Source organism: Leopardus geoffroyi, chromosome A2 (genome assembly GCF_018350155.1).
Source record: "Leopardus geoffroyi isolate Oge1 chromosome A2, O.geoffroyi_Oge1_pat1.0, whole genome shotgun sequence".
Taxonomy (NCBI): Eukaryota; Metazoa; Chordata; class Mammalia; order Carnivora; family Felidae; genus Leopardus; species Leopardus geoffroyi.
The window spans coordinates 3280653-3307959 of record NC_059331.1 but is presented as its reverse complement, the minus strand read 5'-3'; the positions used below and the strand labels follow the sequence as shown (position 1 = coordinate 3307959).

At 54.7% G+C, this 27307-nt stretch overlaps 1 protein-coding gene across 6 annotated transcripts; it reads right to left on the bottom strand.

Moving 5' to 3' along the window:
- Positions 1–247: 247 nt before the first annotated feature.
- On the bottom strand, positions 248–26552 carry CHAF1A (chromatin assembly factor 1 subunit A). Of its 6 annotated transcripts, none has more exons than XM_045491571.1 (15): positions 26247–26552; positions 22989–23039; positions 21325–22190; positions 16155–16211; positions 13672–13901; positions 13458–13518; positions 13062–13130; positions 10302–10528; positions 9596–9764; positions 9370–9447; positions 8816–8908; positions 7660–7912; positions 6407–6897; positions 1427–1523; positions 248–727 (listed from the first exon to the last, which is right to left on the bottom strand). In XM_045491571.1, exons 1-15 carry the CDS (start codon positions 26512–26514, stop codon positions 627–629), a joined length of 3111 nt encoding a protein of 1036 aa, XP_045347527.1. In that variant the 5' UTR covers positions 26515–26552; the 3' UTR covers positions 248–626. The 6 variants fall into 6 exon arrangements, with proteins under 6 accessions (XP_045347527.1, XP_045347526.1, XP_045347531.1 ...); XM_045491570.1 differs by having other exon boundaries at positions 9370–9450; positions 26247–26527; XM_045491575.1 differs by lacking the exon at positions 26247–26552 and adding an exon at positions 25790–26179 and having other exon boundaries at positions 9370–9450.
- Between the last annotated feature and the right edge of the window lie 755 nt (positions 26553–27307).

Below are 27307 nucleotides of genomic sequence, written 5' to 3'. Positions count from 1 at the left end.
ACTGGCTGGCGTGCGTACCTTCTGAGAAGCCTTCACCTTGAACTAGGTCAGCACAGGGGTGAGGGTTTCACGACAAAGCTGGGATGGTGCTTTCGCAAGGCGCAGGCCTCTATACAAAGGACAGAGGCACGCGTGGGGCAGGGGGGTGCCAGCTGGGCACGGGCAGCGGGGCGGCTCAGGCCCCAGGTAACAGCACACACCCACTCACAAGAAACGATGTGTCCGAAAAGACGACAGACGCGCCGGGTCAGGGCTGGACAATAAGTTTATACACACCCACATGGGGTCTGGGAGCCGCAGCGGGCTCCAACTCATTTACAAGCATTTCATCACAGTGCCTGCTCCGGGGCCCGCAGGGCGCGACCAGGCTTTCCCTGTACAGGTCCTCACATCGCGATAATGCTTTATTAAAGGGCAGATTAATATGCAGCCTTTGGGGGGAACATTTTTACACGTATCAAAAGGAACCAATCAAGCATCCTATATAAAACTTTCCAGACCTCAGGGGAGGTCTGCGAAGCAGGACAAAGTGCTCTTCACACAGACTCGCAGGACTTTCAAGTATCCGAGAGGCGTTTGTGAATCCCTAAACCATCCTACACGCACGCACCGGGCCGGTGGGGCACTCAGCAGGGGCCGAGCGAGCTGGCGGGCGGGGGACTCTCGCTGCTGTCCATCCCCACGGACCCCCCAGCTCCGGAAGCGGTTCCACACGGGGCCTGGGCCTCTGCAAGGCAAGAGAGGGAGGGGGCTTTAGCCGACCGCACCCCGACACCGGGTAGGGGCTCAAGCTGCTGTCCCCCCACATACCCCCTCGAGACAGCTGTATTCACTGCCCTCAGACCCCGTCCCCTCCTTAGTCCACTCAGCAAGTTCAGTTCAGCCTCCCTCACCACCCATACCAGCCCTGCTGTGCGTCCTGTCCTCACAACTGACCCTTGTACTTCCGATCCCCCCTGCCCCCCCTCCCCCGCCCCAGAAATCCACCGGGCTCCCACCTCTCCCCCGGGTCTCCCTGAGCCCTGTCTACGGCCGAGACCACCCCAGGACTCCACCACTCTGCCTCGTGGCACTCAGCCCACAGGTCAACGCCACAGGGGCAGCACTGTGGATTCTCTCAGAAGCTTCTGGAACAGTGCCATGATTTGGGTGGTCAGCACCCAAATGCCAGACCATTACTGCACCTGTTTCCGCTACGGCCACCGTAGTCCAGTCCTGATGTGCCCACGGCAGCTTTCAGACCAGTCAGACCCTCCAGGGCCCGCACTGGAACCCACTGCCCACACCCACCCCGGCCCACCCAGTGCCTTTTGGGGTCCCATCACTCAGCCTCGCTGTTTACAGACAAGAGGCGTGTGGGAGCAAAAGGGCACGTTCTTCCCTTCCGGCCAGGCTGATGAAAGAGGAGGGCTTGGGCCTTTCTCACCCCCAACATCCGAGATGTCCAGGATCACACAGTCGCCGTCCTCCTCTTCCTCCTCCTCCGTGTCTGCCTGGAACCCATCCAGGTCCCCAGCTCCAACCTGGACAGACAAGGGCGCACAGGCCATCAACAGCAGCAGCAGAAGCAGACGGGCCACGGGTGGGGCAGGGCGGCTACTGTGCCCCCCCCCCCCCACCTCTACCTGTTCTGGCAACAAATTTGAGGAGTCTGCCTGAGAGCCTATCAGCAAAGGAGCCCTGGGGGACGGGGAGTTTCTGTCAAAAGACATCACTCAGATCTCCGAAAACTACCACCAGCATTATCTACGAACTGTCTCTGACTTAGGAACCTGGATTTCTGGTTCACTCATGCTTCGATCACTTCTGCCAGGGACAACACCATCCAAGCAACTGCGGGCGGGGGCCAGGCAGGGCCTCCACTGACAGCAGAATTTCCACCGACATCCTGGAGCCGTTTCCATTGGCTTTCACCAGAGAGGACAGAAAGCGTGAAAGGGAGGACTGATTTCAAACACCAACCATCCACACGGGCGCCTTTGTGAACGACAAAGAACCAGCCGAGGCAGAGGTGGGCCTATTTCAACAGAAGGCCTATTTCTCACGACACTCTTGGAACTTCCCCGCTACAGAAAGCTGCCTTTGCCGGAGAAGGGGTGACAGACGGCACAGGGCCACCGGGGGTGTGCAGACTGCCGCAGGGCCCAGCCGGGCAGCCCCACGGACACGACAAGGGCTCCCAGAGCGAGCCGTGCTGCCAATGGCCGGACACCAAGGGGGACTCCCAACCACCCGTGTCAAAAGAATCCCCGGGCTGAGGACAGCAGACGGCCCGGCCCTCAACTACGCCGCTCAGGAGGCGCTCGGCTGGGTCTGCCAGGCAAGAGGGACCCGCCCATCGTCCCCGCTCACGGGCCCCGCAGACGGGACACGCGAGTGCAGGCGAACAAGGCTTCCCACGGCTCCGCCGGTTTTCAGATGAGCCACCAAGCGCAGCCCTCCGGGACGGGCCAGGCTTCCACCGGGAGACTCCGGGAGGACAACCCCGAGTCCCGCTGTGTGGCCACGGCAAAGCTCGGCAGCTGGGAAGAACCCTGTTCCGGGTCATCTTGAGCACAGACTTCTGACCGGAGAGGGAACACAGAACCTCTCCCCGCTTTCAACTAAAACCGAGGCGCAGAGCTCGCGTCACCCTCGGGCCGCACGAGACGTCCAGCGGCAGGACTGGCGCCCCTCCTCGGCCTGCTCAGCTCACTGACCAGGGCACCTGGTGAACCCATGCGTATCGGGACTACTTTGAACTCACACAGACCTTTAAACTCCCACAGATGAAAACAGCCCAACCCAGTCTAAAAGCTCTATCTGCACACCTCTAGGGTTTGCGACAACTACCCCCAAGGGTACAGAAGCACCGGCGGCTTCACCGAAACGCAAGTGGAAGCACTCTACGTGCTCCTGTGCCTTCCAACCTACCTTCTAGAAGTCCACCCGGGTCTCCCGCTTTATGTGGGTGCCGTGCGGTGGGGGGCCTGCTCAGCATGTGCCCCAAAGCCATTCCCCCCTCCCCGGCTTCTAAAACAGAGCCGGAGTTTTGTTGGGGGCTGCTGGCCAGTCCCTTTCCCAGCCTCTCCCGCAGCTGATGGGCTGTGCCAACGATTCTGGCCAGAGAGGCTCAGGAGGAAGTCTGTCGGGGACGGTGTCCCTTTCCAGCTGAACGGAGCCTCTGCCACCTCGGTCCTGGGGGCAGGAGGGGCGACAGCCATCCTGTGACCATGAGGACCAAGGCCACATACTAAGGAAGGAGGGAGCGGGACACGGGGAGCCCATCAGCACAGGAGCCGAGGACCTCTCGTTGCTGAGACAAACCCTCCTGTGTTGATGCCGTGGCTTTGGGGCCCCGTTACCGGTGGCCCGACACGAGGGGACCGTGGAGGAGGGTGTCCCACTCTGCAGAGCAGGGGCGAGGCTAGCTGCCCACGGAACCACTCCCAGAGCATCCCCAGAGCCGGGTGTTCCGGGCCTCTCACCCCATGACGCACACACCATGCAGGCCCACACTGCGGCCCTGGGCCCGTCACGTGCCATTTCTTGAGGGGTTTTTAAAATGCAGGCTTTAGATTCCTCCCTGAGACCTACTGAGTCAGAACCACTGGGTCCAGCAAGCCCAGGACTCCAAAGATTTGGTCTGCTCTGAGCGGTGCTTCTGTCCAGAACAGTTTTAGACCCCCAGGGACAGCAGGTGAGCCACACGCAGGGCCTGGAGCGTGGTTCACGTGCCGTGTGGCCTTCGGCTGAGTTCCCCACGCCGCTGAGCCTCTGCAAGGCCTCCCCCGTGAACGGGGAACGAAAGCACGGGGCTGCTGTTCACATGTATCATCAGCTGAGACTCCCCGTTTCATGGATTCCCAGACACACACTTTCTCATGCATCCACGAGTTCCCTGGGGGGTCACCCTAGGTTAACTGGGAGTATTTTTTTCTTTCCTGGTCTCAGTAAGATGAAGCATCTCGCCAATGAAACACGGGGATTCATATAAAGTGCCGACTATAGTACCTGATATAAGGAAACGCGTAACAGGGGCTAAAATCAAGGTTTTCCGTGCAAACGTGGGTCATGAACACAAATGAGGACGACCACGGGTGAAAGAGGACAGTGGGGCTCAGGATGCAGCCGTGACCGTCACGCGAGGACGTGTGACTCTCACCCACCCCAGTGAAACAGACAGGGACACGGCAGGGCCCTGAGGGACGACAGAAGGGCAGAGGCCTGCAGATCCTGCTCAGATAGGGGGACAAACTAGGCTGTTTTCCAGCCCAGCCATTTTCAAGCCAGGTTCCCACTGCTGCTTTCAACCAGAGCCAGTCACACTCAGGTTCCTCCTAAGACTGTTTGGGTGACACCAGCACGGAAAGGTCCTACTGCTCAAGCACAGCTTGAACACAAAACAGATCTAACAGGACAGCTGGGAGCCCGACCCCCTCCCGCTCCCGCTCCCGCCAGGCACCGGCACTCACTCTGCTGGTCCCTCTTCTCTCGTTTCGGCTCATTTCGGCTGAGGTCCAGGGAAGGAAGTTGTTTGTGGGTCTGAGGCCCCGACCCTAACCCGGTGGGCTCGCCATGGTATAAGCCGTGTCCACAGGCCAGGCGGAGCCCTGCACACAGCCTTGCACTGAGGACAGGTAACACGGACAGTTTAAAAGGAAGGTTTACGACGTATCAAAGGCCTGGGGCGCCTGGGTGGCTCAGTCGGTTAAGCGTCTGACTTCAGCTCAGGTCATGATCGCACAGTTCACGAGATCGAGTCCTGCATGGGGCTCCGTGTTGGACAGTGTGGAGCCTACTCGGGATTCTCTCTCTCTGTGCTTCCCCCACTTGTGCTCTCTCTCTCTTTCTCAAAATAAATAGACTTAAAAACAAACAATAACCAACATACCAAAGGCCTCATCTGTCTGCTGCCAGCAGGGAGGTGGGCTGACACCCCCCCGGGAGTAATCTCTCCTGCTTCCCTGTTCTAACGGCCACTTTATTTCCTAAGCCAGATGGTGACTAACGTCAGAGAAGCAGTGGGCAGGAGCGGGGCGTGAGGGGGCATCACCATCCGGCCTTTGGCACACAGCTCCCCAAGCCACACCTCCCCTGCAGAGGACGCTGGACGTGAGCAGGAGTCCTGACTTTTAAGACCCCCCTGTCTCATCCCCATAAAACCTCTAACTCTGAGTTGCCTGCCTAAAACGAGGACCCAGTGCTCATCCTGAAAATAGGTTTCCAGTGAGACTCAGAGGCGGGATAGAAAAGAAACTCGTTACACTCACGGTCCAGGAAGGAAAAAAACAGACACAGCCAACATCAGCGAAGGCTGCCGCTGGGGCACCTGCCCCTCGGGGCACGCAGAGGGCCCCGGAGGCCACTCCACACGGGTGTCCCCAGGAGGCCGCCCACCCCCCAGGTCCCCACACTCTGCTCTGGGTACTTGCTCCCGAGCTGCCTGTTTGTGATTAGCCCACTATTCCTGTGACAAACTCCTATCTGTGCCTCCCATCCGATGGGTTCTGCTCATCGCTGCCTACAAACTCTAGCAGGGTCCCTGATGCAGAATAAATGCTTAATAGTCACGTTAAGTGAATGTAAAAGCAAAAAGAGATTTTAAAAAACTAAAAACTGGGAGTGCCTGGGTGGCTCAGTTCGTTGAGCATCCAACTCTTGATTTCTTCTCAGATCACAGCCATGGTTCGTGGGTGGGATCGAGCCCAACGCGCACACTGACAGTGGGGGGGAGCCTGCTTGCGATTGTCTCTCTCTCCCTCTCCCAGTGCCCCCTCCCCACTCATGCTCGCTCTTCCTCAAAATTATTTTTAGAAAGTTAAAAACAAAACAAAACAAAAAACTCAACTAAAAAGTCATTGCACGGAACCCTGTCGCGTGCTAAAAGGAAACGAGCTGTCCAGCCACGAAAAAACACGGAAGAATCGGACACACACAGAGCGACGCGAGAAGCCAACCCGAAAAGGCTACACGCTGTGTGCACCTGAGCCTGCGATTCTGGAAAAGACAAAACGACGGGGACAGCAGATGCGTGGTCCCCCGGAGTGTGGAGGGAAGGACGGATGAGCAGACGGAACCCAGGGCACGTTCAGGTGCGTGGAGGTGCTCTGTGGTGGACACACGCCGTCGTACGCCTGCCCAAACCCGCAGAACACGCGGCACCAGGCAGGACCCCTGACGTCAACCGGGACTCTGGGTGAGGAGGACATGTGGACGCAGGCTGTCCGTGACGACAGACGCACGGCTCTGGCGCCGGGTCAACAGTGGGGAAACTGCAGCTGGGGACGGGGGGGGGGGGGGCGCGTATGGGAAACCGCTGTGCTTTCTGATCACTCTTGCCGCCGATCTGCAACGGCTCTACAAAACGCACTCTGTTTGTTGCAAGCAAGAAAGCCCGGGGGCATCGCCCCGCCCCGCCCCTCACCTGCCCGTCGTGCCTGCGCTTCTTCATGAACTGGGTGATGCACATGCTGCCCGCGGACTTCCTCTTCAGCGACACGGGCGTCCCCTGGCCGGGCCCCGCGGCCGGGATGCCGCCACTGTCCTCCCTGGCGGCCGAGGGCACCACGGTGACGTAACTCCACTGGCACGGCACGGGCAGGTGCTCCTGGTCAAAGCTCTTCAGCACCTGCGGGTGGACGTACCAGCACATCCTGAAGTCAGGCCTCTTCTCGTACACCGAGTTCTCAGAGATGATCCGCTTGAGCCTGGCCTTGGAGGGGACGGCGGCATCCTCGCTGCTGGTGGGGGTCTGTGGGCGGGAAGAGCCGGGGCTCGGCGGGCTGGCGGAGCTGCTGTCGGGACTGCCCGTGTCCTTGCCGAGCAGCCCTCGGCGGCAGCACTCCTGGAACTCCCGGATGATCACCTTGCTTCCGTTCACGTTCCCGTGCAGCAGCGGGAGCAGCTGGGCCAAGACTGGCAGGGGAAGGGGACACGGGGGCGGGGGGGGGGGGGGGGTGGGAGACACGAGGAGAAAGAGAACAAACATCGCACGCTGCTCCCTGGTTGGTCACCAAGGTTAAGACACACGGTCAGCTTCGAGAGGGCCCTTTTTTTTTTTTTTTAATAAAAAACAAAACAAAAAACCACAACTTTATTTCTAAAAGCAGGCTCCACACCCAGTGTGGACCCCGATACAGGGCTTGAACTCACGACCCTGAGATCAAGACCTAAGCGGAGACCAAGAGTCCGATGCTTAACTGACTGAGCCCCAGGCGCCCTTGGGTGGCCTTCTAAGGGCAGGTTTAAGACACAGGAAGTAGCTGCAGAAAGTCTGTGAAGGCCAAGCTTCTGGGGGGGGGGGGGGGGGGGGTCTCTGGCTGAACCACCACGCCTGACACCACAAGCCTATTTCTCCTTAGTTATGGCCGCCACACGCTCCTTCTGGGTCGCCGGGCCTCTCCCAGCTCTGAGGAGCAAGGAGGCACAGTCGGCAGGGATGTGTGTGGCCTCGGCCAGGCTCTCCGGGGGAGCGTGCTAATCAAAGTAGCTGCCCTGTGTGGCTGGTGTATTAAAGGGTGAACAGATGCGCTCAGCAAGCACTGGCTTTCGTTATCTGTTGAAAGACCTTGCACGTTTTAACCCAGACACCTGATAAAGTCTTCCTGGGCCCAGGACAGCCGGGAGCCCGACCCCCTCCCGCTCCCGCTCCCGCTCCCACCAGGCACCAGCACTCACTCTGCTGGTCCCTCTTCTCTCGTTTGGAGGCCTTGGGCGTCTGCTCCTCCTCCGAGGGGACCGTCTCCAGGAGGCACGCCGTGAACTGCTGGAGCACCTTCAGGTCAGCGCCTCCGTCCTTGTCGGCCGCCCAGACGCAGCCGATCTTCACAGGCTGGAGCACGCGGAACCTCTTCCCCTTGGCCAGAAACTCGTCCCACTCTTTGGCCTTCAGTTTCTGGCGAACCTTGTGGTTCTCTGGGTCGGCACACTCCTTGCAGGTGGGAGAACAATGCTTACTTTGGGGCCCCCGCATCCCGCCTCCGGAACGGTGACAAGGAAGAAGAGCGTGCCGGGGCAGCGCAGGGCCGCCCGCAGTCAGGGCCGCCGCACCCCCAGGCCCCACTGCGTCCTGCACCCCTCTTCTAACGCTGCCAGCCGGGAAACGGCAGAGTGTTTCCCTAGACTCAACCGTGACTGGCACGTGTGCCCCTTGCTGTCCGGAAGCATTCCCTCTGGCCACGACCGGCAAAAGTCTCAGGTATTTTCCTAATGTCACCAGTAAGCCTCTCAAGGCCGCTCGGGACTTCCTGGTGAGTATGTCATGCCAAGGCTCTCAAATCACCAACCCCAAATCTCATGCCCAGTTCAACCGCCGGGCCCGGCACCTTCCACAGCAGGCCCGGCTCCATTCTCAAATACCGGCGAGCTCGTGGGCACCTCAGACGTGCCTACCTTGCTAGCTGGAAGCGTGTAAGACGCGTCGACCCCTCCAGTCTGACTTGGAGACACAAAACCTACCCCCCCCGCCCCGCCCCGGGGCTGTTTCTCCACTGCCCAAACACTGCATCCCGATAGGCCATCGAAAGTTCCACTGTCTGGCAGGGTCCAGAAAGTCAGTGGTGGGGGTTGGGGGTTAACCAAGGGGCACGGGGGCACCTCCTGGAGAGATGGAAAAGTCCGAGATTTCATTTGGGGTGATGGATTTACAAATGCCAATTGTTAAAGCTCACTGCACGTCTTCTTGTAAGTTCCAACCCTAGCTAAGGAAACGTAAACAGACCCGACGCGGTTTAGTGCCCTGACCCGCAAACCTCATGGCATCGCTGTCACAGCCCCAGGCTGGGGCCCGGCCGAGCTCTCTCGGGGACCGTCACCTCCCCGCTCGCCCCCTCACCTCGGTGACCCCCTCGTCCTCAGACAGGTACCCGTGGGGCACGAAGAAGCCATCGTCCTCATCTTCATCGTCTCCCACTTCGTCGTCATCATCCTCAAAAGGAAAACAAAGGACGTTCACGACACGCAGCCCCAGAGTGTCGATTTCGCTTGGCACGTGAATCTGCGAACACCCGGCAGACGTTTTTCTGGACGCCACAAGCACCGGGAGAAACTTGGGGACCGATCCCAGTGGCTGACAGCGGGCCGGCGTCAGGTACCACACGGCGCGCGAAGCCACCCAGATGCGAGACGGGGACGGGGGGTGCGGAGACCACAGTGGACCAGGGGGCAAGTGGGCCCCGGGTAACAGTGGGGGACGCTTCTTGCCTCCACTGCCAAGCGGGCTGGTGTCACCAGGTAAGGTTTCCTGAGACAAGCTGGAAATGGGGACGTTCGAGGCTGCCCGAAACGTTCAGGCAACCCCGTGGGCCAAGCGGGGGCCGTGTGCGAGCGGACTCAGCCCGGGGCCTGCCTTCCGGGCGAAGCCTGAAGCCAGCGCGGGCAGGTGCTCACCCCCTCACTGTGGGACAGGGACTCTCCCGGCTCTTCCTCCTCCCACTCCTCGTCGCTGTCCACCTCGTAGTCCAGGAGCTTCTGGGAAAACAAAGGCACCGTGCGTCAGTCAGAGCAGAAAAGCGACAATACTCGTGGAATCCAGGAGACCCGCGTACAGAAGGCAAGACGAGAAGGAAACGCAGACGGGCGTGCCTGGACCGTCGGAGGCCTGCCACGTGCTCACCCTGTCTTGCGCCCAGGGGTCCCGCGGGTGGATGACGGTCGTCTTCTTATTCCACGTGCCCCAGTACGCCGGTCGGTGATTCTCGGAAAACTGCAGGAGCTTCATCCTGCCAAATTTCTTCCTTTCGGGAACGCCATCGACCTTGCCGCTCTCCACGATCACCACATCGCTGAGGGGGAGCCAGCAAACTCAGGAACGCGCCTCCCCCGCAACGCGCCCGCTTGCCACCCAGGCTTCCCGAGGAAGCAGGCTGTAAGCATCTCACGGAGACGGGTGACCGCCTGGTCCCAACGAAGCTAAGGAGCATTTACTCCAGGGACACAAAGCCAAGGAGGAGGGAGAAACAAGATTGCTAAGTTGCTGGCCCACAGCATCGATACAAGTAGGGTGGTGCAGAATAAGCAGACCAACAAGAACGGGGAAACGTCCCCCCAGGGAGGCTGGCACGGAAGGAACCAAGATCCCTGCCCCGAGAGTCCGGGAAGCCAGGACAGGAGTCCGCACTCCACAGCAGCAGCTTCCTGCAAAGCCACTGCACGCAGGGCTGCAAGAGCTCATGGGACGCCCGGAGAGAGACAAGTGGCCCAAAGCCAAGCCAGCAGCAGACCAGAACCCAGGGCTCTGTCCCGGGCCCCTCCCTTCCCGGCCTCTCCGACTGTGCTCTGACTTCACCAACAGGTAGACGACCGTCCCCCTGGCCACTAACCTGTTACAGGTGTCTGTGTTTCGGCTGGAAACCACGGTGGGTCCGGACCTGAGGGGCTGCCGGCCTTTCAGATCCTTCAGGAAGGAGAACTCGCCGTTCTGCTGCCGGAGGAGCTGGTCCAACTGATCACAGAGGTCCTGGTCGAAGGCGGTCCGAAACCGAGGGGCAAGGACCATGTGCTCTTTAATTTCAAAGGGGGCAAACTTCCCGCAAGAGCCGGCCAGGGTCTGAAATGGAGAAGAGGGTGTGACGGCACTCCCGCGTGCTGGGACGGCCGCCTCTCGGCAGCCGCGAGGACAAGCCGCTGGACACACAGCGCTCTGCTCTTCAGATTCGTCCGGGTTGGGAAGTCCCGGGAGACACACAAGAGGCCATATGCCATGTGACGTCACCTACACAGGTTCCTGGAAAAGGCAAAACTACGGGGTTGGAGGTCACTTCAGCAGGTGCCAGGGGCTGGGGATGGGGGGAGGAGGCTGTGGACTGTCAGGGAACCCCACGGGGTGATAGAAACACTCTAGATCTGGACTATGTGGGTGCCGTGGAGTCCCACACGTTGTCAGCCTCACTGAACGGGCAAATTTTCCTATCAACACCTCAATAAACACGGCTCTTTAAAAAGTAGCAGTGAGGGATGCCTGGGTGGCTCAGTCGGTTAAGCATCTTACTTTGGCTCAGGTCATCTCACGATTCCAGAGTTCAAGCCCCATGTCAGGTTCTACACAGACAGCTACAGAGCCTGCTTGGGATTCTCTCTCTCCTTCTCTCTGCACCTCCCCTGCCTGTGCATGCACACCCCCTCTCTCTCAAAATAAAAAACAAATGAAAATAATAAATTAAAAACAGTTTCTTAAACAATGAAAACGAAGAAGGGGGGTGGTGAGTGATAAAAGCAGAGCTCCCAGGTGAGGAAACCGAGGCCTGGGAGAGTGACTTTGCCCAGAGCCGCACCACAGCCTGGCTCACGGCCTGGAGCCCATCCCCCCACCGACCCCACCAGAGGCTGCCGTGGACCTGACACCTCAGCGTCTGTGTCCGAAGAGTCACATCCACCGCAGATTCCGGTGGGCTTGGTGTCCCCTCCCAGAGCTCCTCCGGCACCAGCAATGTGTTTGTCAGTGGATCCCAAAGCTGGCAGTGCACGAGGACACGGGCAGTGGGGAGGACAGTCCATGGCCGTGACGTTCGTATAAGAAAGCCAGGCTTCAACCTCACGGAGGAAAGAGTGCTGCGGCGGACAGCCTGCATCACGGCCACGCAGCAGGCCGTCCGGGGGCTGCCGAAATCCCCGCTGCCCACGGCAGGCTCGCGGGATGCTCTGGGACGGGATCCAGGCTCCATGACTTTGTAATCCCTCGGGATTCCAACTCACAGCCCGAGGTGAGAAGCAGCAGACGGCCCGCCTCCCTGACGAACACGTGCTGGGACACCGGGTACCACACAGGACAGTTAGGGCCGTGCCCCACACAACAACTACAGAGATCAGCCAAGCTAAGGGACTCCACATGAAAGCACAACGAGCAAAAACCAAAACAAAAGAACCACAAGCAAGCAAAAAACAAAACACGCTGGGAAAGAGAACGTATCTGTCTATGGCCACAGGGTACACAAGGCTCTGCAACCACATGCAAATAAAAAATCTTAAATGTTGCCATTAAAACAAAAACCTCTGTACAACAGAAGATGCCACGAACAGGTTAGACGGCGGGTAACAGACTGAGAGGGAGTGTCTGCTGTGTGTATCACCAAGAATGAAAATCCTGGCTGCATAAACAGCTCCCAGAGGTCAGAGGAAAAGCCAACCTTGCAGAAAAATGGGTAAAAAATAGGAATTGGCAAATCACAGAAGAAAGAAAATGGTAAACAAATACAAAACGATGTCTAACTGGAACCAAGGAAAACTGTAAAGTGAAAAAGGATATCAGTTTCTTTGACCCATTGGGTTAGTGAAGTTAAAAAACCCGAGCGTCTGGCCCGCTTCTAGGTGGCTGTCCTAAAGGAAGGCACGGGTACAGAGAGGAGTGTTCGTGACACTCCGTGTGCCCCTGATGGGGCATCAACAGGGCAATGGACATATAAACTGTGACGCCATCCACACTATGAAAGCTCAAAGCAGCGATAGAGAGAACAAGCAGGCCCAAGCGTGCCAGCACAGAAAGAATCCAAGACACGGCTACAAAAACAAAGCAGGGACATGGCAGTTCGTCATTTGTTACGTGTATAAACACACAAACATACGAAGGGATGTGAATGCAGAGAAATCGTTAGACGGACACCCTTGCACTGGGGGAGATGGGTCCCGTCTGGAGCATGGAGGGAGGGGGAAGGGAGTCTGGCGTCTCTGGAGGCAGACACTGGTAGAAGGGGACAGATGCCAGGCTGAGGAAGCCGAATTCTGTGCTGAATTCTGAACTGTCCTTTTATGCCTAGTCTTGCCTCCCATCTGGAGCATCAGCTCCCTGAGGGTGAGGACTGGCTCTTCCCAGACATCCTCCCCGACAGCTGCTAAGGCAAAACTGTTTAGGAAGCAACCTCCAAACACCTGGCAGTAGTTTGAGCAAACCTGACACTTTTCGCCTGGTGAAACGACAAAATACTGAGCCTCCGGATTCTACCAGAAATAAGAGCTCCCTCCAGGAGGCAAGCGGGGACCTCCTCTTGCTGAAAGGGAAGCTGGCTGGCCAGAAGATACCCTTATGTTTTCAAAAGGAGGAGCAGGCCAAAGACAAAAAGCCAAGCCAGAGGAGGCCGGCTGCTCACCTTGGGGGCCTGTGGGGTCTTTGGTTTCTGAAAGAACCTCGTGATTTCAGCCTTCTCTGCTTTAATGCGCTGCAACGGAAGAAAAGAGAAGCACAAAGAAATGGAGAGAAGCAATGTGTGTCTGCAAACACGCCGAAGGCCCCCGGAAGGGGAGCCCCGGCATTTTTAAGAGGAAGGCATTACTTTGAGGTCTGCTCTCGAAACCCACCAACCCTACCCCCAGCCGGTCACCAGCCCATCTCCATGCCAGGCGCAGAGTACGGGGAGCCTGCCGGCCACCGGAGGGTATGTGCACACATGGCAGTCCCCGCGAGGGCCACCTGGCTTCCCAAGACGGAGGAACACCTGGCAGCAGTCGAGCGGACTGAACTCCGCAGTCCTGGGAGCACAGCCTACCTTCTCCTCTTCCCGCAACCGTTTCTCCTCTTCCTTTTTCCTCTTCTCCTCCAGCTTCGCCCTGGGAGACGTGAGACACAGCTTCAGCCCAGAGGCACGGTTGCACACCAAGCCAGCCTGAGCTCGCCAGAGGCCGCTCCAGGGTCCCAGGCGGCCTGGGGGTGCACGCTCCCGCCCCCAGCGCCGCCCCCCCCCCCCCCCAGGGCACACGCACTCCAGTGCCTCCTGTCGCTCCTTGCGCCGCTCCTCCTTGAGCCTCTGCTTCTCCGCCTTCTCCTTCTCGTCCTTCTCCCGTTTCTCACGCCTCTCCTTCTCCTTCAGCTCCTTCTCTTCCTCCTTCTTCTTCTTGGCTTCTTCCTTGGCCCGCTTGGCCTCCTCCTTCAGCTTCTCCTTTTCTTCTTTCTCTGCCCGTAGCTTGAGCTGCTTGCCCAGACGCTCCCTGTCCTGCGGCCGGGAGACAAGGCGCGGCTGGGCCCCTGCGCGTCTCCCAGAGGGCCAGCCGCCCGCCCAAGCCGCCTCCCCCCGCTCCCCGGGCTGGGAGAAAGGTGAGGGCCGCCAGCCACTTGTCAGGGACCTTGCTGGCAATTCGAAGTAAGAGTCTTGGAGTGCCTCTGGCTTCTCGCGGTCCGTGAGTTCGAGCCCCGCGTCGGGCTCTGTCTGGGCTGATGGCTCAGAGCCTGGAGCCTGCTTCCGATTCTGTGACTCCCTCCCTCACTGTCCCTTCCCCGCTCATGCTCTCTCAAAAATAAATAAACCTTAAAAAAAGGTTAAGATTCATTCAAAATACCATGTATAAACGTGGGCCAGAGTTACTCTCTTTTTCACTAAATTAAAAAAGATTAAAGAAGAACCTCCAGGGACGCCTGGGTGGTTCAGTCAGTTACGCTTCTGACTTCGGCTCAGGTCGTGATCTCACAGGTTTGTGGATTCGAGCCCCGCGTTGGGCTCTGTGCTGACAGCTCGGAGCCTGGAGCCTGCTTTGGATTCTGTGCCTCCCTCTCTCTCTGCCCCTCCCCCACTCATGCTCTGTCTCTGTCATCAAAAATAACATTAAAAATTTTTTTTAATTAAAAAAAAAAAAAAAAAAAAAGAACCACCTCCAAGCTACCTGCTGTTAGGCTCGAACCACATTTATTTAACCAGAAAGCCGTGATAAAATACAGACAGAAATGCCTATAGGTTCTACTTCTCTATTTAAAACAAAAGCATTTTTCCTTCGTTCCTCCCCAAACCATGTAAGATTATAGGGTTTTATTTCCTCTGAAATGGAAGAATGGGATGAGATGAGGAGCAGGAATGTGCTAAATAAGGGGGAAATAAATGACAATAAACAGTAAAAGCAAGAAATGACTTTATCTTTACATCAGCTCCTCATTCCAAACAGCTGGTACATGGCCTGAGGCACTGCGCTATTCTGTAACCTTGAACTCCTCCTGAACAAGCTGGCCTGCCAGGCAGAGAGGTGCTTCCTTTTGCCACAGCAACGGGTCACTTTCAAGGCCCATTTCCATCAGAAATGGGTTTCCCAACATCAGGACCCTGGCAACTCAGTTTTCGTCTAGCCGTATGACTATGCCCTTGTCTACACCCTCTGCCCTGAGAAACCCCTGGTTGCTTTAACAAAAGCCATGGCGGCATGCCATGAGAGATGTCTGGACTGTTCCAGTTCTCACACCGTTTCCTCTGCATCTTCTTGTGACGCACAGGACACTTGAAGAAGGTGTCTGGTCTGGGGACGGTAAGGACACCAACAGTGTCTGTGCAAGGGGATGCCCTGCTTCTCATTGCTAAATGAGACAAAGCTTCTGGAAATCAGCCACACTGGAGCCCCGGCTCCATCCCCACCCCACCTCGGAGATTCCGACAAAGAATGAGATAAACCCTAAAAACGCCGTCAAGATCTGACCCACAAAGGCCGAATGCCACCGTGAGGTGCCCGGCACAGGGAGCAGCCGGTGAGCACATGGCCGGCCCCTTCCACCAGCTGGCGTGGGGGAGACGCCCGCTGGCCCTCTCCTCCACGGCAATGAGAAAAGTGCTCTGCTTTGCAGTGCGTGACACGAGGTGACCCCAGAAAACAGAAGTGAAGCCTCAGAAGGGATCGCCGCACAAGAATCACCCGTCTGGTGTCGGGGCCACCAAACCAGCACGGCAGGTGGGAAGGGGCCTGGGACGCAGGGAGAGGGACTGGATCCTTTGGAAGGCAAGGCTCAACCACAATGGGATGCCCAACTATCCAGCCAGTAGTAACAACAATAATAATAAGAGAAAAGTCTATGAGCAAAATCTTTGGACGATTTAGCAAAGCTAAAAATGATGCGACCCACAAGTCCCAGGGCACAGTTGTGTGAAATGAAGCAACTATCAGTGATGGTCAGGACAAGCGGGGAAAGGGGACAACAGGACCTTGCTTACTGTTTATTTATTTATTTTAAGTTTATTTATTTTTGAGACAGAGAGAGACAGAGCATGAACGGGGGAGGGGCAGAGAGAGAGGGAGACACAGAATCGGAAGCAGGCTCCAGGCTCTGAGCCATCAGCCCAGAGCCCGACGCGGGGCTCGAACTCACGGACCGCGAGATCGTGACCTGGCTGAAGTCGGCCGCTCAACCGACCGAGCCACCCAGGCGCCCCGCTTGCTTACTGTTTAATGCAAAAAGCACAGGTTAACGTTCTACTTCAAGGGCAATGTCTTACTCTTTGCAGTCTGAGCTTGTCCTTCTCTGCAGAAGCTTTGACCAGTTTCTTAGTTATCTGAAATGAGAGACGTTTCTCTTTCAACACGGGTTGTTTCAGTCACTGCATCACACAGAACAAATCACACACTTCTTTGGGCAAGAAAGGGGGGTGGGCATAAGGGATTCACACGATTAAGAACTTCTTTACGAAAAGGCTACAATGTTCCAAGTGACCAGTTTCCACCAATTAGAACCAAAACACTAAAATGTCCTAGTGAGGTCGTGACCTGCCATGAACACATACATCCATGCCTCTGGGGATAAGGCTGAGGAGACAGGTGACAAAAATGAAGGGGGCCAACCACAGGAAAAACAGGGCAGGCTCAAAAATAAATGCAGTGGACAGCCAGCCTCGGTGTCAGGCAGGTGACACGGAGTAGTTTCCGACAGAGGACAGAGGATGCACCCCGTCCAAAAGGGACAGAGCTCTTACTGGCCTGCAGCCCAGCAGTCCTGCCCCTTCAGATTTTTCCGAGAGTGGCTGATGTTGGGAACTGTATTTAAATTTTGTAGGTAATGTGTAAAAATTAACACTACGTGAATTAAATCAAACACATCTATGGGCTGGATTCCCATGAGCCACCAATCCGTACTCTCTGCCTAGCGCGTCTTCGAGAATGTGGAGTGAATGTTCAGGAGAAAAGCTCAGCTTGCCAGAGGTGGCAATCTGGTCTAGTCCCCTATATCATAGAGTATGACATTCCCTGTCATCCTGCTGCAAAGCGAGCCTGGGCTGGGAGGACTCACCAAGACGCACCGCTGGGTTCACTCACCAGGCTGGCAGCGTGGCCTCAGGCAGGAGTATAAGCAAGTTCAGACCACTGGCCTAAGCTATCTCCAGAGCGGGGAATCCTGAAACCCAAACCATCAGCTGGCCGAACAGGAGGAGAGAGAGCTCAGGCCAGAAAAGCAGTAACTGCCCAGGCTCCTTTGAGTCTTGGAGAGGCAGCCAAAAAATGGGACTGATGTGGAACTGAAAAAACCAAAGGCCTGTTTCTCTTGAAACGCTCTGACACACTGACAAAAATTGCATGGCGATGATCTATTTGGGAAAGTCCAAAACCTCTTCCAGGATAAAACTTACAGACCAATACATTCGACAAGACATCCTTCCCACTGTGAATTACATCTTCCCTTAGGAAATGGCTGAGCAGAGGCATATGAAAGCCACGCACACTGTGCTCGAGCCTGTCTGCACTAAGCACGTAGCAGCGCAAATGCCCAGTTACCAAAGCGGTTTTACCAAGGGCTTAAGAGAAAGCACCTGCCTTCTCCAGAGTCACTTTGCCTGCCATGTCTGTGGTCCTCACCCCCACCATAAAGGACTGAACAGCAGAATCTGCACGTTGCTGTATCTGTCGTTGTCCTGTGCGTTCAAATTTACAGTATTGAATATGATCCAGACTGCTGTGCGAGAGCACCTGGGGAAAGCACATTGGGGCAGTCTTGCCCACACTTGGTGAGTTTCAGTTGCAAATTCGAGGTCCCCTCCCGCCGTGCTGAGTCCAGGCACAGTAGAGTTGACAGGATTCCCAGGAGCCGACCAAGGACGTCCAGCAATCAGAGCAATTACGATTTCGTGCAGAACCCGTATCTATTGCTTCTCTGGGCTCTCAGGTGGACCTTACTGGTCTGATACAATGTTATCTCCTTGATATTCGGCCCAAGTGCTCACGGAACTCTCTCCAAGTCTAGGCCGTATGTGTTACCTATTTGGAATTCAAATACAAGATCCACATCCCAGAAGGAAGCTGAAATACACACATCAACTATCCCATGTCATCAATACTGATTTAACTAGATGCACGAACACTCTTGTACTTTATTTGGCAGGATCCTCTCAGAGCCGCTTGTTCTGAATTTATACATAAGGAGACCTCGTTTCTTAGCTCATAAGCAGCAGTGAACGAGGTGCAGAGTAGTGGGCATGCAGGAGTAGCTAAAAACCCAATCACAGGGAAGAGATACAACCCAAATCGGTCCAGCCATAGTCGAGGGCAAGCAGGCAAAAATTAGTGTGTGCATTCCTGGGACCTCGAAATTCTACTCCACAGCAGCCCAAGGAAACATGTAGAAGGAAGCACATTGTTCTGTCTTGGCTGAGAATGAGAAATGGAACCATCCACCAACCAGAATGAGTCTGTGAGCTAAAGTTTGTCCACACGAGAGGTATAAGATATGGCAGCTAACAAGAGATACATCATCCCAGCCCAATGATTTCACACCCCAGAATGAAAAAGAAACATATTTACAGCACGTGGCTCAGGTGAGGAAACAAAATGATACTGTGTATTCCCAAGGGAGGCCTCACATACACCACACAGAGAAACGTAAAATGACAGCCTCCCAGGAGAGACAGGGGGGCCAGAGAGGACTGCCATGCTTCCTTTATGTTCTTTAAACACAAAGAACTTAATACTTGTGTCATTTAAGTTCTACAGGGAAAAGTTCCAGCGATCTGGGTTCATTTGTATAGATGCAAAGATTCCAGGAACACAGCTGTATCAACATCATCATTTATGGAAAGATAATCTTGAATCTCCAGTCAAGGAGGATCAATGACAGTTAAAATGCAAACAAACTTGAGAAATGGTTCTATCCCAAATGGTAAAACACTCTTGCTAAATAGCAACCGTTTGGCTAGTTTCTGACTTGTAATCTGACCCTGGATTACTTAAAATAGGTGTTCATAAATGACTGTTTTTTCAAAGTGAGATTCTCTGGAACCCTGAGAGTACTTAAAACAACAACACAAAAACCCCAACAGAATGAAGCTCTCTGGGTAGACTACATCAGACTCCCTTGGGAAGAGACAACAGGATCTGCATTTTAACAAGTGCCCTGAAAGGGGAACGAACACACACACACACACACAATACAGGGCCAGCGGATGCCTAGCGATTCCAATGCAAAAATCTTACAGTACCGACTCCGGGAATGATAGAGCCAAATAAAACCGAACAAGTTACAGTGGCATGAAAACTCCTGCTGCAGAAGGGGAAGGCGATAAAGTACAAGGCTGCGGGTGTCGTTGCAAATGGTCTGTCTCCAGCCACTTCCTCAGGCTGCGTGGCCCTCTGGGCGCCCAGAGGCTCCCCACGATCACCTCATTTTGCTCATCCTTTTGGTGTCGACCGCCATCAGGGGGCGCTACCTCTACCCTTGTGATGGACCAGCCCACCTGTGGGTAGCAGGGGCAATTTTCTGCCACAGGCTCTGGGGTCGTCTGAACCTTGGCCACTCACAGCGTACGATTATTTGCAAAGCTGTGTGAGAACACCGCCTTCTAGAGCATTTCAAAAGTGCAAGCCTGTGTTCAGAGTCAGACCGAGCATCTTAGGTGCAGGCCTTCCTAGCTGAGCACCCTCAGCTGTCTGGAGTGCTGCGTGGGCCAGCAGACAGACACTGAATTGTTTCATGACAAGGCCCAACTATGTCACTTCCCGATTCTCGGGCCTTGCTGTGGGAACAAAAACACACGTAAGAAATGAAGTGATTAAGAACGGAAACACGTTGGGGCGCCTGGGTGGCGCAGTCGGTTGGGCGTCCGACTTCAGCCAGGTCACGATCTCGCGGTCCGTGAGTTCGAGCCCCGCGTCCGGCTCTGGGCTGATGGCTCAGAGCCCGGAGCCTGTTTCCGATTCTGTGTCTCCCTCTCTCTCTGCCCCTCCCCCGTTCATGCTCTGTCTCTCTCTGTCCCAAAAATAAATAAACGTTGAAAAAAAAAAAAAATTTAAAAAAAAAAAAAAAAAAAAAGAATGGAAACACGTGTACACGTCCTGTTCTCGAGGCTAACTGGCTGCACCATGTCATGTGACAGTGGATTTCAAGCGATTGGCTGACCCAAACAAGATGGCTGACAACAAAAAGGGGCTTCAGCCCTGAGTCTGAGAGTCTGATTAATGGCTCAGGCGGAAGTTTGAAAATGTGCATCCATCTGCAACATTTAGAAACTTAGAAGGAAAAAAAAGACTTCCACTTTTGATATTTTGAAAGCCTGAAGTGAAAGCTATTTTCTTCTCTCTTGCACCTCTCAGGATATAAATGACATGAAATCGTCTAGAAACATAATTTTTCCTCCAGAGACCCAATTTCAGAAAGTGAGCAAGGTCAAATCAAGCAGGTAGATATTGAATGATCCAACCAGGATCTAATTTACATCAAAAAAACAAACAAACAAACAGCGGTGGGGGGGCCGGGGGGAGCGCCTGGGTGGCTCAGTTGGTTAATTTTAACTCAGGTCACGATCTCGCGGTTCGTGGGATCGAGCCCCAAGTGCCGCGTCAGGCTCTGCACTGATAGTGCTCACAGCACAGAGCCTCCTTGGGATGGGTGACTCCGGACGCTGGACGCTGGACGTAGGGCTTACTTAAAACAAACAAAAACAAAAACAAAAACCTCAAGTAAACAAAAATCCTACCAATACAAAAAACAAACCAAAAAAAAAAAAAAAAAAAAAACCCAAAAACCCAAAACAAAACACCGTTAAACACACCTCTGGATTCTTGACTGATATTACCAGTTTCAACCACAAGACCCTATGGGCAGATGAGAACAGAGACAGCCGTCATCATGCTCATCGCAAAGCGGTGACACCAACAAGCATTTCAGAGGCCATCCTTCTGTGGGCCTGAAAAACGGTGCCAGGTTTTTCTTTTGTTCTTGCTGCTCTGGGGGAGGTTTTCAGATGGCTGTCTAGGCGGACGAGGGCTGACCCTACAGAATCCCCAGTTTATCCTTCCTGTGGCCTTGGGGCCTTTCCACCAACGCTGACTGACTTTTTACCATCAAAACCCTTACGGGGCTCTCGGAACAGGAAGAAGAAATGGAGGGAACTCACATTTGCCATGAGGGCTCATGGTTGCCTGCTTACAACCGTTCCGTCACTAAAACTGCTGAGTTACTAGCAGCATTCGTTAGGCGTGAACAACCACGGCTACCAAGATGGCACTTGACACACTGGGGGCTAACAGAGCCACCCCCGAACACCCCTAATGGTTCTGGATATCGAAAGAATTCCGCATCTGTTTGCGGCCCCACCTGCTTGGCCACCAAGCACCTGGATGACACGGCGGTCCCAGGCGACTCCTGTCAGCACTGCCACACTGGCACTGAGCAGAGATACTTACTCTGCGGATGGGTGTGGAGGTGGGGAAGGGTCCGGGACTGCTGGGATGCCTTTTGGGAGCAGACTGCCCCTCGGGTGAGCTGGTAGGAGAGGAAGAACCCCCGGACGAGTGGCTAAGAACAGAGTCTTCCTCGGGGCCGGACTCCAGCATCTCGCTATCAGAGGGCGAGCCCTGGTCTGCAGGTGGCGTGGGAGGAGACTTGGTTCGGGGAGGTTTTGCAGCCAGTATGTCCTCCAAGACCACCACGGGCACCTTCCCTTTGAACAGGATGCCCCTGGCTTCACTCCAACCGTCCTGGTCCTTCTCGGAGCATGTTCTCAGACCACCTGTCAGCTCGGGGCAGCTCTGGAGCGAGCCTTCCTGCCCCTCTCCACTCCTCTCTGCACCTCTGGAAACAGCACCCTCCTCCTCTGCTTTGCATGGAATGTCTGAAAGGGTCTCTTCAGGACACGTCAGCTTGTCCTTCAGACTGGCCTCCGGCAGCCCCCTCTCACCTCCAGCTTCTTCCCCGGCCCCACTCACGGCCTCCTCGGAGGGAGAGGCGGCAGGCTTTAGTTTACTAAGGGCCGCGACGCCATCTAGCTGGTCACTCGAGTCCTCCGTCAAACCGGTGATGACCGTGGTCTGGTCAATACTGGTTTTGACTGTACTTAAAAAGTTATCTAAGGGACCCTTCCCATTGACAAGTTTTGGATTAAAATCTATGTCAGAACCCATATGACAGCTGTTCTCCAAGTTGTCCAAAGAGGTCTCTAGATGAGGGACTCGGCTTTGTGCAGGGGCACCCTCAGGGCTCCTCGTGTCATCCGACGCGTCCTCACTTTTCTCCTTTGGGACGAGGTTCAGGCGCTTGAAGGGCAGGCGAGCTGAAACAGAGCGGGGGGGGGGGGGCGTCTTTACAGGGGAAGTGAGGAGAGCAACAGCTCATCAGTACTCTAATATTCCACGTGCTCAGCAAGTATCAGCCTTGCTGGGCTCGAGGCGGGGCTGGGGGGGATTTCTCTAGAAAACACGCCTGTCCTCGGGTGCCCCAGTTGGCCCCTGCCCCTAATCCTTCCATCTCCGACACTGCTGCCCTTAACGTGACTCCCCTCAACACCAAACTTGCTATCTGTCCCCACAGGAGGAGGGAAGCTGCTACAGGGAACCAGATACCGAGTTTTAAAAACCAGAAACCACGGTCTTGTATACGGTCCGGTCTGCCCTGAGGGCAGATATACTACCCTTCTCACACAGAAGGATTTGGACGCATTTATCTTCCTGTACAGTGGTTCAACCAGGGGAAGGTGTGCCTGTCGGGAATGTCTAGGCAAGTCTGGAGACGTCACTGGTTGTCATGACATGGGCAAAGTGACCAGGGACACCGCTAAACTCTACGATATACAGGACAGAATGTCAACAGAGCTGAAGTAGAGAAACCCTACAAAAGGCAGTGACCGCTGGATTTGCTCCTGGAAATCTAAGAAATCAGTAATGCAACCAAATGGGTTTCCTTCCAGTTGGAGGTGTGAGTGTTTATCTCCCACGCCCCCCACGGGCCCCTTGATGCTCCTGCCGACGACCCCAACAGAAGGCCTCTGCTCGCAGGAAAGTAAAAACACAACTGAGGAGACCATGAAGGATATAAATTGTGAACAGTATATAACCCCTTCCCAGAAAGCTACCTTGTATTAACTTCTTGACTGGAAAAGCTGGTCTGTCTTTGCAATCCATGGCTGTGAATAAAAGTACCAAAGGACAAGTTACTAAAAGCTGGAAATCCTGAAGTAGTAAATGCATATGCAGCACCTAATATGTCCAAAGTGGTTGTCCCGTGGGGGCAATTTTTGTTTGCCACCCCTACCCCCAGGGCCTTTGGCAACGTTTAGGGAAATTTTTGGTTGTCTTGCGGCGGGCGGGGGGGGGGGGGCATCTAGGGGTTAGAGGACACAGATACTGCTAAATATCCTAAAATACACAGGACAGTACCCACGACAGAATTTTCTGCCCCAAATCGTAATAGGTCGAGAAATTCTGCTCTCAACACTGTCACATCTTCTCATCTCCTTGTGGCACTTATCGCTCTGAAAGTTACATTGTTTATTATGTCTCCCTCCCAACAGGAAGCCTGTAACAACAGGGAGAGGAGTTCCGTACCACACCCTTGGCACCTAGCTCAGAACTGGCACTCAGTGGGAAACCAACGAGTCCAGTAATAGGGACAGCGGAAAGGGGAATGATGGGGCATCCGCTGGCTCAGTTGTGGGGCATTACTTAAGAATAAAATCTTCAATGGGGCGCCTGGGTGGCTCAGTCGATTAAGCATCCAAATCTTGATTTCAATCAAGTCATGATCTCTTGGTTCGTGAGATCAAGCCCCACGTCGGGCTCTGCGCCGACAGCATAGAAGCTGCTTGGGATTCTCTCTCTCTTTCTGCCCCCACCCCCTGCACTTTAGCTTTCTCTCTCTCTCTCTCTCTCTCCCCCTGTCTCAGAATAAATAAAATTGAAAAAAAAAAATCTTTAAAAAAAGAAAAAAGGAATGAGTGCAAGCAAAGATGAGAGAAAATAATGTGTTAGCAATTTCACCATTAATGACCCCAAAATGTTCTCCTCCAATCCAACCCCACCTCACTACCAAATCTATAAAATCAGAATAGGGCTTATTGTTTTGTTTTGTTTTTAAAAAAAATTTTTTTTTAACGTTTATTTATTTCTGACACAGAGAGACAGACAGAGCATGAGCAGGGGAGGGGCAGAGAGAGAGGGAGACACAGAAACTGAAACAGGCTCCAGGCTCTGAGCTGTCTGCATAGAGCCCGACGCGGGGCTCGAACTCACGGACCACAAGATCATGACCTGAGCCGAAGTCGGACGCTTAACCGACTGAGCCACCCAGTTGCCCCTAGGGCTTATTGTTTTAAAATAAGAATCTATAAATCTTGCCAGGCTGGAGCTAAAGTGCTGTCAGGAAATAAAGGAGAATGTTTTCCTGCATGAAAAAAAAAAAAAAAAAAAAATCTCAGGAAAGGCATCTAATAATAATATCAGAGCTGATACAGAAATGACGGCAAACAGAGCTAAGTCTTTGGAAAAAATATCCTTAAATCGGTTAGAGTAAGTTTGAAAGCTGACACCTGCTAGGATATCTGGCTTGAAAAAACTTACCTGGGGCATGCTACATAAGTTTTGTAAAAGATACATACAAGGGAGCATTTGTAAAAAGCTGAAAACCTTGGCTGTCCCCCAAGCTGAGAAGATAAGAAAAGTACCCCGAGGATGCACATTTCCTTTCTACCCAATTCAAGACAACATCATCCTCAAGTTCTGTTACCCAAGTCATGTTCTTCCCCTCTTAACTGAAGATACATAATCTCTAGCTACTTACATTTACTTCTAGGACAACCCCAAGTATTACTGGTGTGGCCCCGAGTCACCAGCTCTGATGCCAGCGGAAGGCAAGTGACCTGGGCCCCAAAGCTACAAGCTGACACAAAACAGTAGCCCACCCAGGGATCCAGATTGTTCAGCGGTACACGTACAATTCACACACACTCGTGTGTAGTCACCAATGCTCTTCATTCTAAGATTACACCCCTCCTAATTTTATCTAGCCTTTAAACATCCCTTCTTTTTATGAGAGGAGGGTCACAGTAGGTAGTGCTTTTTAATTTTTTTTTTTTAACGTTTATTTATTTTTGAGACAGAGAGAGACAGAGCGTGAACAGGGGAGGGGCAGAGAGAGAGGGAGACACAGAATCTGAAACAGGCTCCAGGCTCTGAGCTGTCAGCACAGAGCCCGATGCGGGGCTTGAACTCACAGACCGCGAGATGGTGACCTGAGCCGAAGTCGGACGCTTTAACCGACAAAGCCACCCAAGCGCCCCTAATTTTTTTTTAATTAAACATTCTTACGGGACCAAGTGACTGTCGATGACAATCAGCCGCAGCTTTATTTATAGGGATTTTAGGTCTCTGAAATTTCAGAGTCGGGAAACGATTGAAGGAATGGTTCTCAACTAGGGGGCGATTCTGCGCCCCCCACCAGAGGCCCCTTGGCAGTACCTGGATACGTATTTGGTGTCACAAATAGGGAAAAGGGGTTGGCTCAGGGATCTAATGGGCGGAGGCCATGGATGCTACTCAACACCCCAAGAGTGCACAGGAGAGCCCCCAATGTCAACGCTGCCCAGGTGTTGGGTTAGACTAGTTGATTTCCTTGTCAACCCTTATCTGTCGGGCACTTCCTATGTGCCAAGCATTGCGTCAAGGGCTAGGGATACAATGGGAGTCAAGCAAGGTAGACAGGCAGTCTGGTCTTCCTTGGTTCGCCATCCCACGTTTCGGAGGCTCTGCCAGGTGCCAGAAAGCCCCCTTCCAAGATGGGGTGGGGGAGGGGAAGACAGGTCTTCACCTTGCACGGCGGGCAGGATCAAGAACCCCCGAGTCCCAGCTCCCTGGCGATCCCACCAGCCAGGGCTCTTACCTGGGCTTGCCCTGAGCCGCAGACGCAGCGTTCTGGTCCCCGAACCCGTGTGACCCCGGGCCTCAGTTTCCCCACCCGGCCAGAGGGCCGCTGCACGGTCCGACTTGCTCAGGGGGCACAAACGCACTCGGCAACCTGCAAAGCCAGCCCTTTCGCCTCCCTGGGCCTCAGTCTCCCCTCCTGGCCACACCGACCCGTCACCGCAGAGAGCCCTGGAAGGACGAACTGACGCAAAAGCGCCGGGAAAAAAATGGTCGCGGCGCAACAATAACGTCAAGGAGGGCGCCCTGCGGGTCGCGAAGGCCCTCGCTCAGCTTGTAACGGCCGCACCGACCAAACGCCCGCCGAAGAGGAGCGGGCCCGGGGCCGGGAGGCCCGTCCGCCCCCAACCGCCACCTCGGCCTGCGCAGGCCGCGCGCCGCGCCCCCCCTTCCCCTCGGCGCGGGCCCGAACCGACCTGCGGCCGCTCCCCTGGCGCCCGGCGCCCCGCACTCCAGCTCCTCCAGCATCGCCCCGGCGGCGGCTCGAGCTCCCCTCAGGCGGCGGAGGCGCGGGCTCCGTTCAGGCGGCCACTGCCGCTCGCCCTCCCGCCCGCGCCGCTGCTGCCGCGGCCGCCGAGCTCGTATTTGGCGGGAACCGCGGCGACCCCCGCAGCCCGCGCGGCGATTGGGCGAGGCCGCGTCACGTGACAGCCCGCCTCGGGAAGAAGGGAGCGCCGGGAGCATCCTCGCGAGAGTCGAGGCTTCTATTCCTCCCCATGGTTCCCTTATTGATATTCCCGCGGAAGACCGGGGTTTCCTCTCGGCCGCCTGTCATTGGCGGGGAGGAGGTGCCCTGCGATTGGAGGCGGAAGATGTCAAGCCGAGAGTTCGACACTGTGATTGGCTGAGCGTGTGGGCGAGGTCTGCGGGAGGAGGAGGGCCAGGCTCCTACGTCATGACGAAACGTTTTACGTAGGGTGACGGGTGACAACCTGAAACTGCGGTTTAGCGAGAACGAAGTTTTTGATTTTTTTCTCATTGGACATCGACTGAACATAGCAGCAGAAATTAGAATGATAAGTTTCTTTTTATAGGAACAACAGAAAGAAAATGTTACATGCAGAAAAAAAGTTAAAACAATAAAAAGGCTATACAGCAAAAAGAAACAAGTAAATTGTGTGCAGCCCTTCAGAAGCATTTAATATGCACTAAATATGTTCAGAGGGAATGAATGAAATGGATCTTACTGACTTAATCCTCAGGATTTTTGCAAACACGGTTTCCTCGCCTAGAAAACTCCGCAGCTCTTTTCCTGCCTGGTTTTCTTCCTAACTTCTGGATCTTGGATAGGCACCTCAGGACAGCCTTTCCTCCCCTACAAAGCGGATGGAAGTTCCTTACAAGCAGTTTTTTTCCTTGAAGCAATTACAGCTTATGTTTGATTAGCGCATTATTTGATTTATTATCTTTGTCACTAGCTCCACGAGAGCAGGAATAACTTATCACTGTATCCCCACGACCTCTCAGTGACTGACAC

Excerpts from the sequence above, each read along its gene's own strand:
- CHAF1A (XM_045491569.1), bottom strand. The coding sequence starts at position 26,514 with ATGCTCCCGGCGCTCCCTTCTTCCCGAGGCGGGCTGTCACGTGACGCG. Across the intron at positions 8,909-9,369 it reads CCCTGTCCCACAGTGAGGGG|GATGATGACGACGAAGTGGG; the intron begins GTGAGCACCTGC and ends TTTCCTTTTGAG. Across the intron at positions 6,898-7,659 it reads AGAGAAGAGGGACCAGCAGA|TCTTGGCCCAGCTGCTCCCG; the intron begins GTGAGTGCTGGT and ends TTCCCCTGCCAG.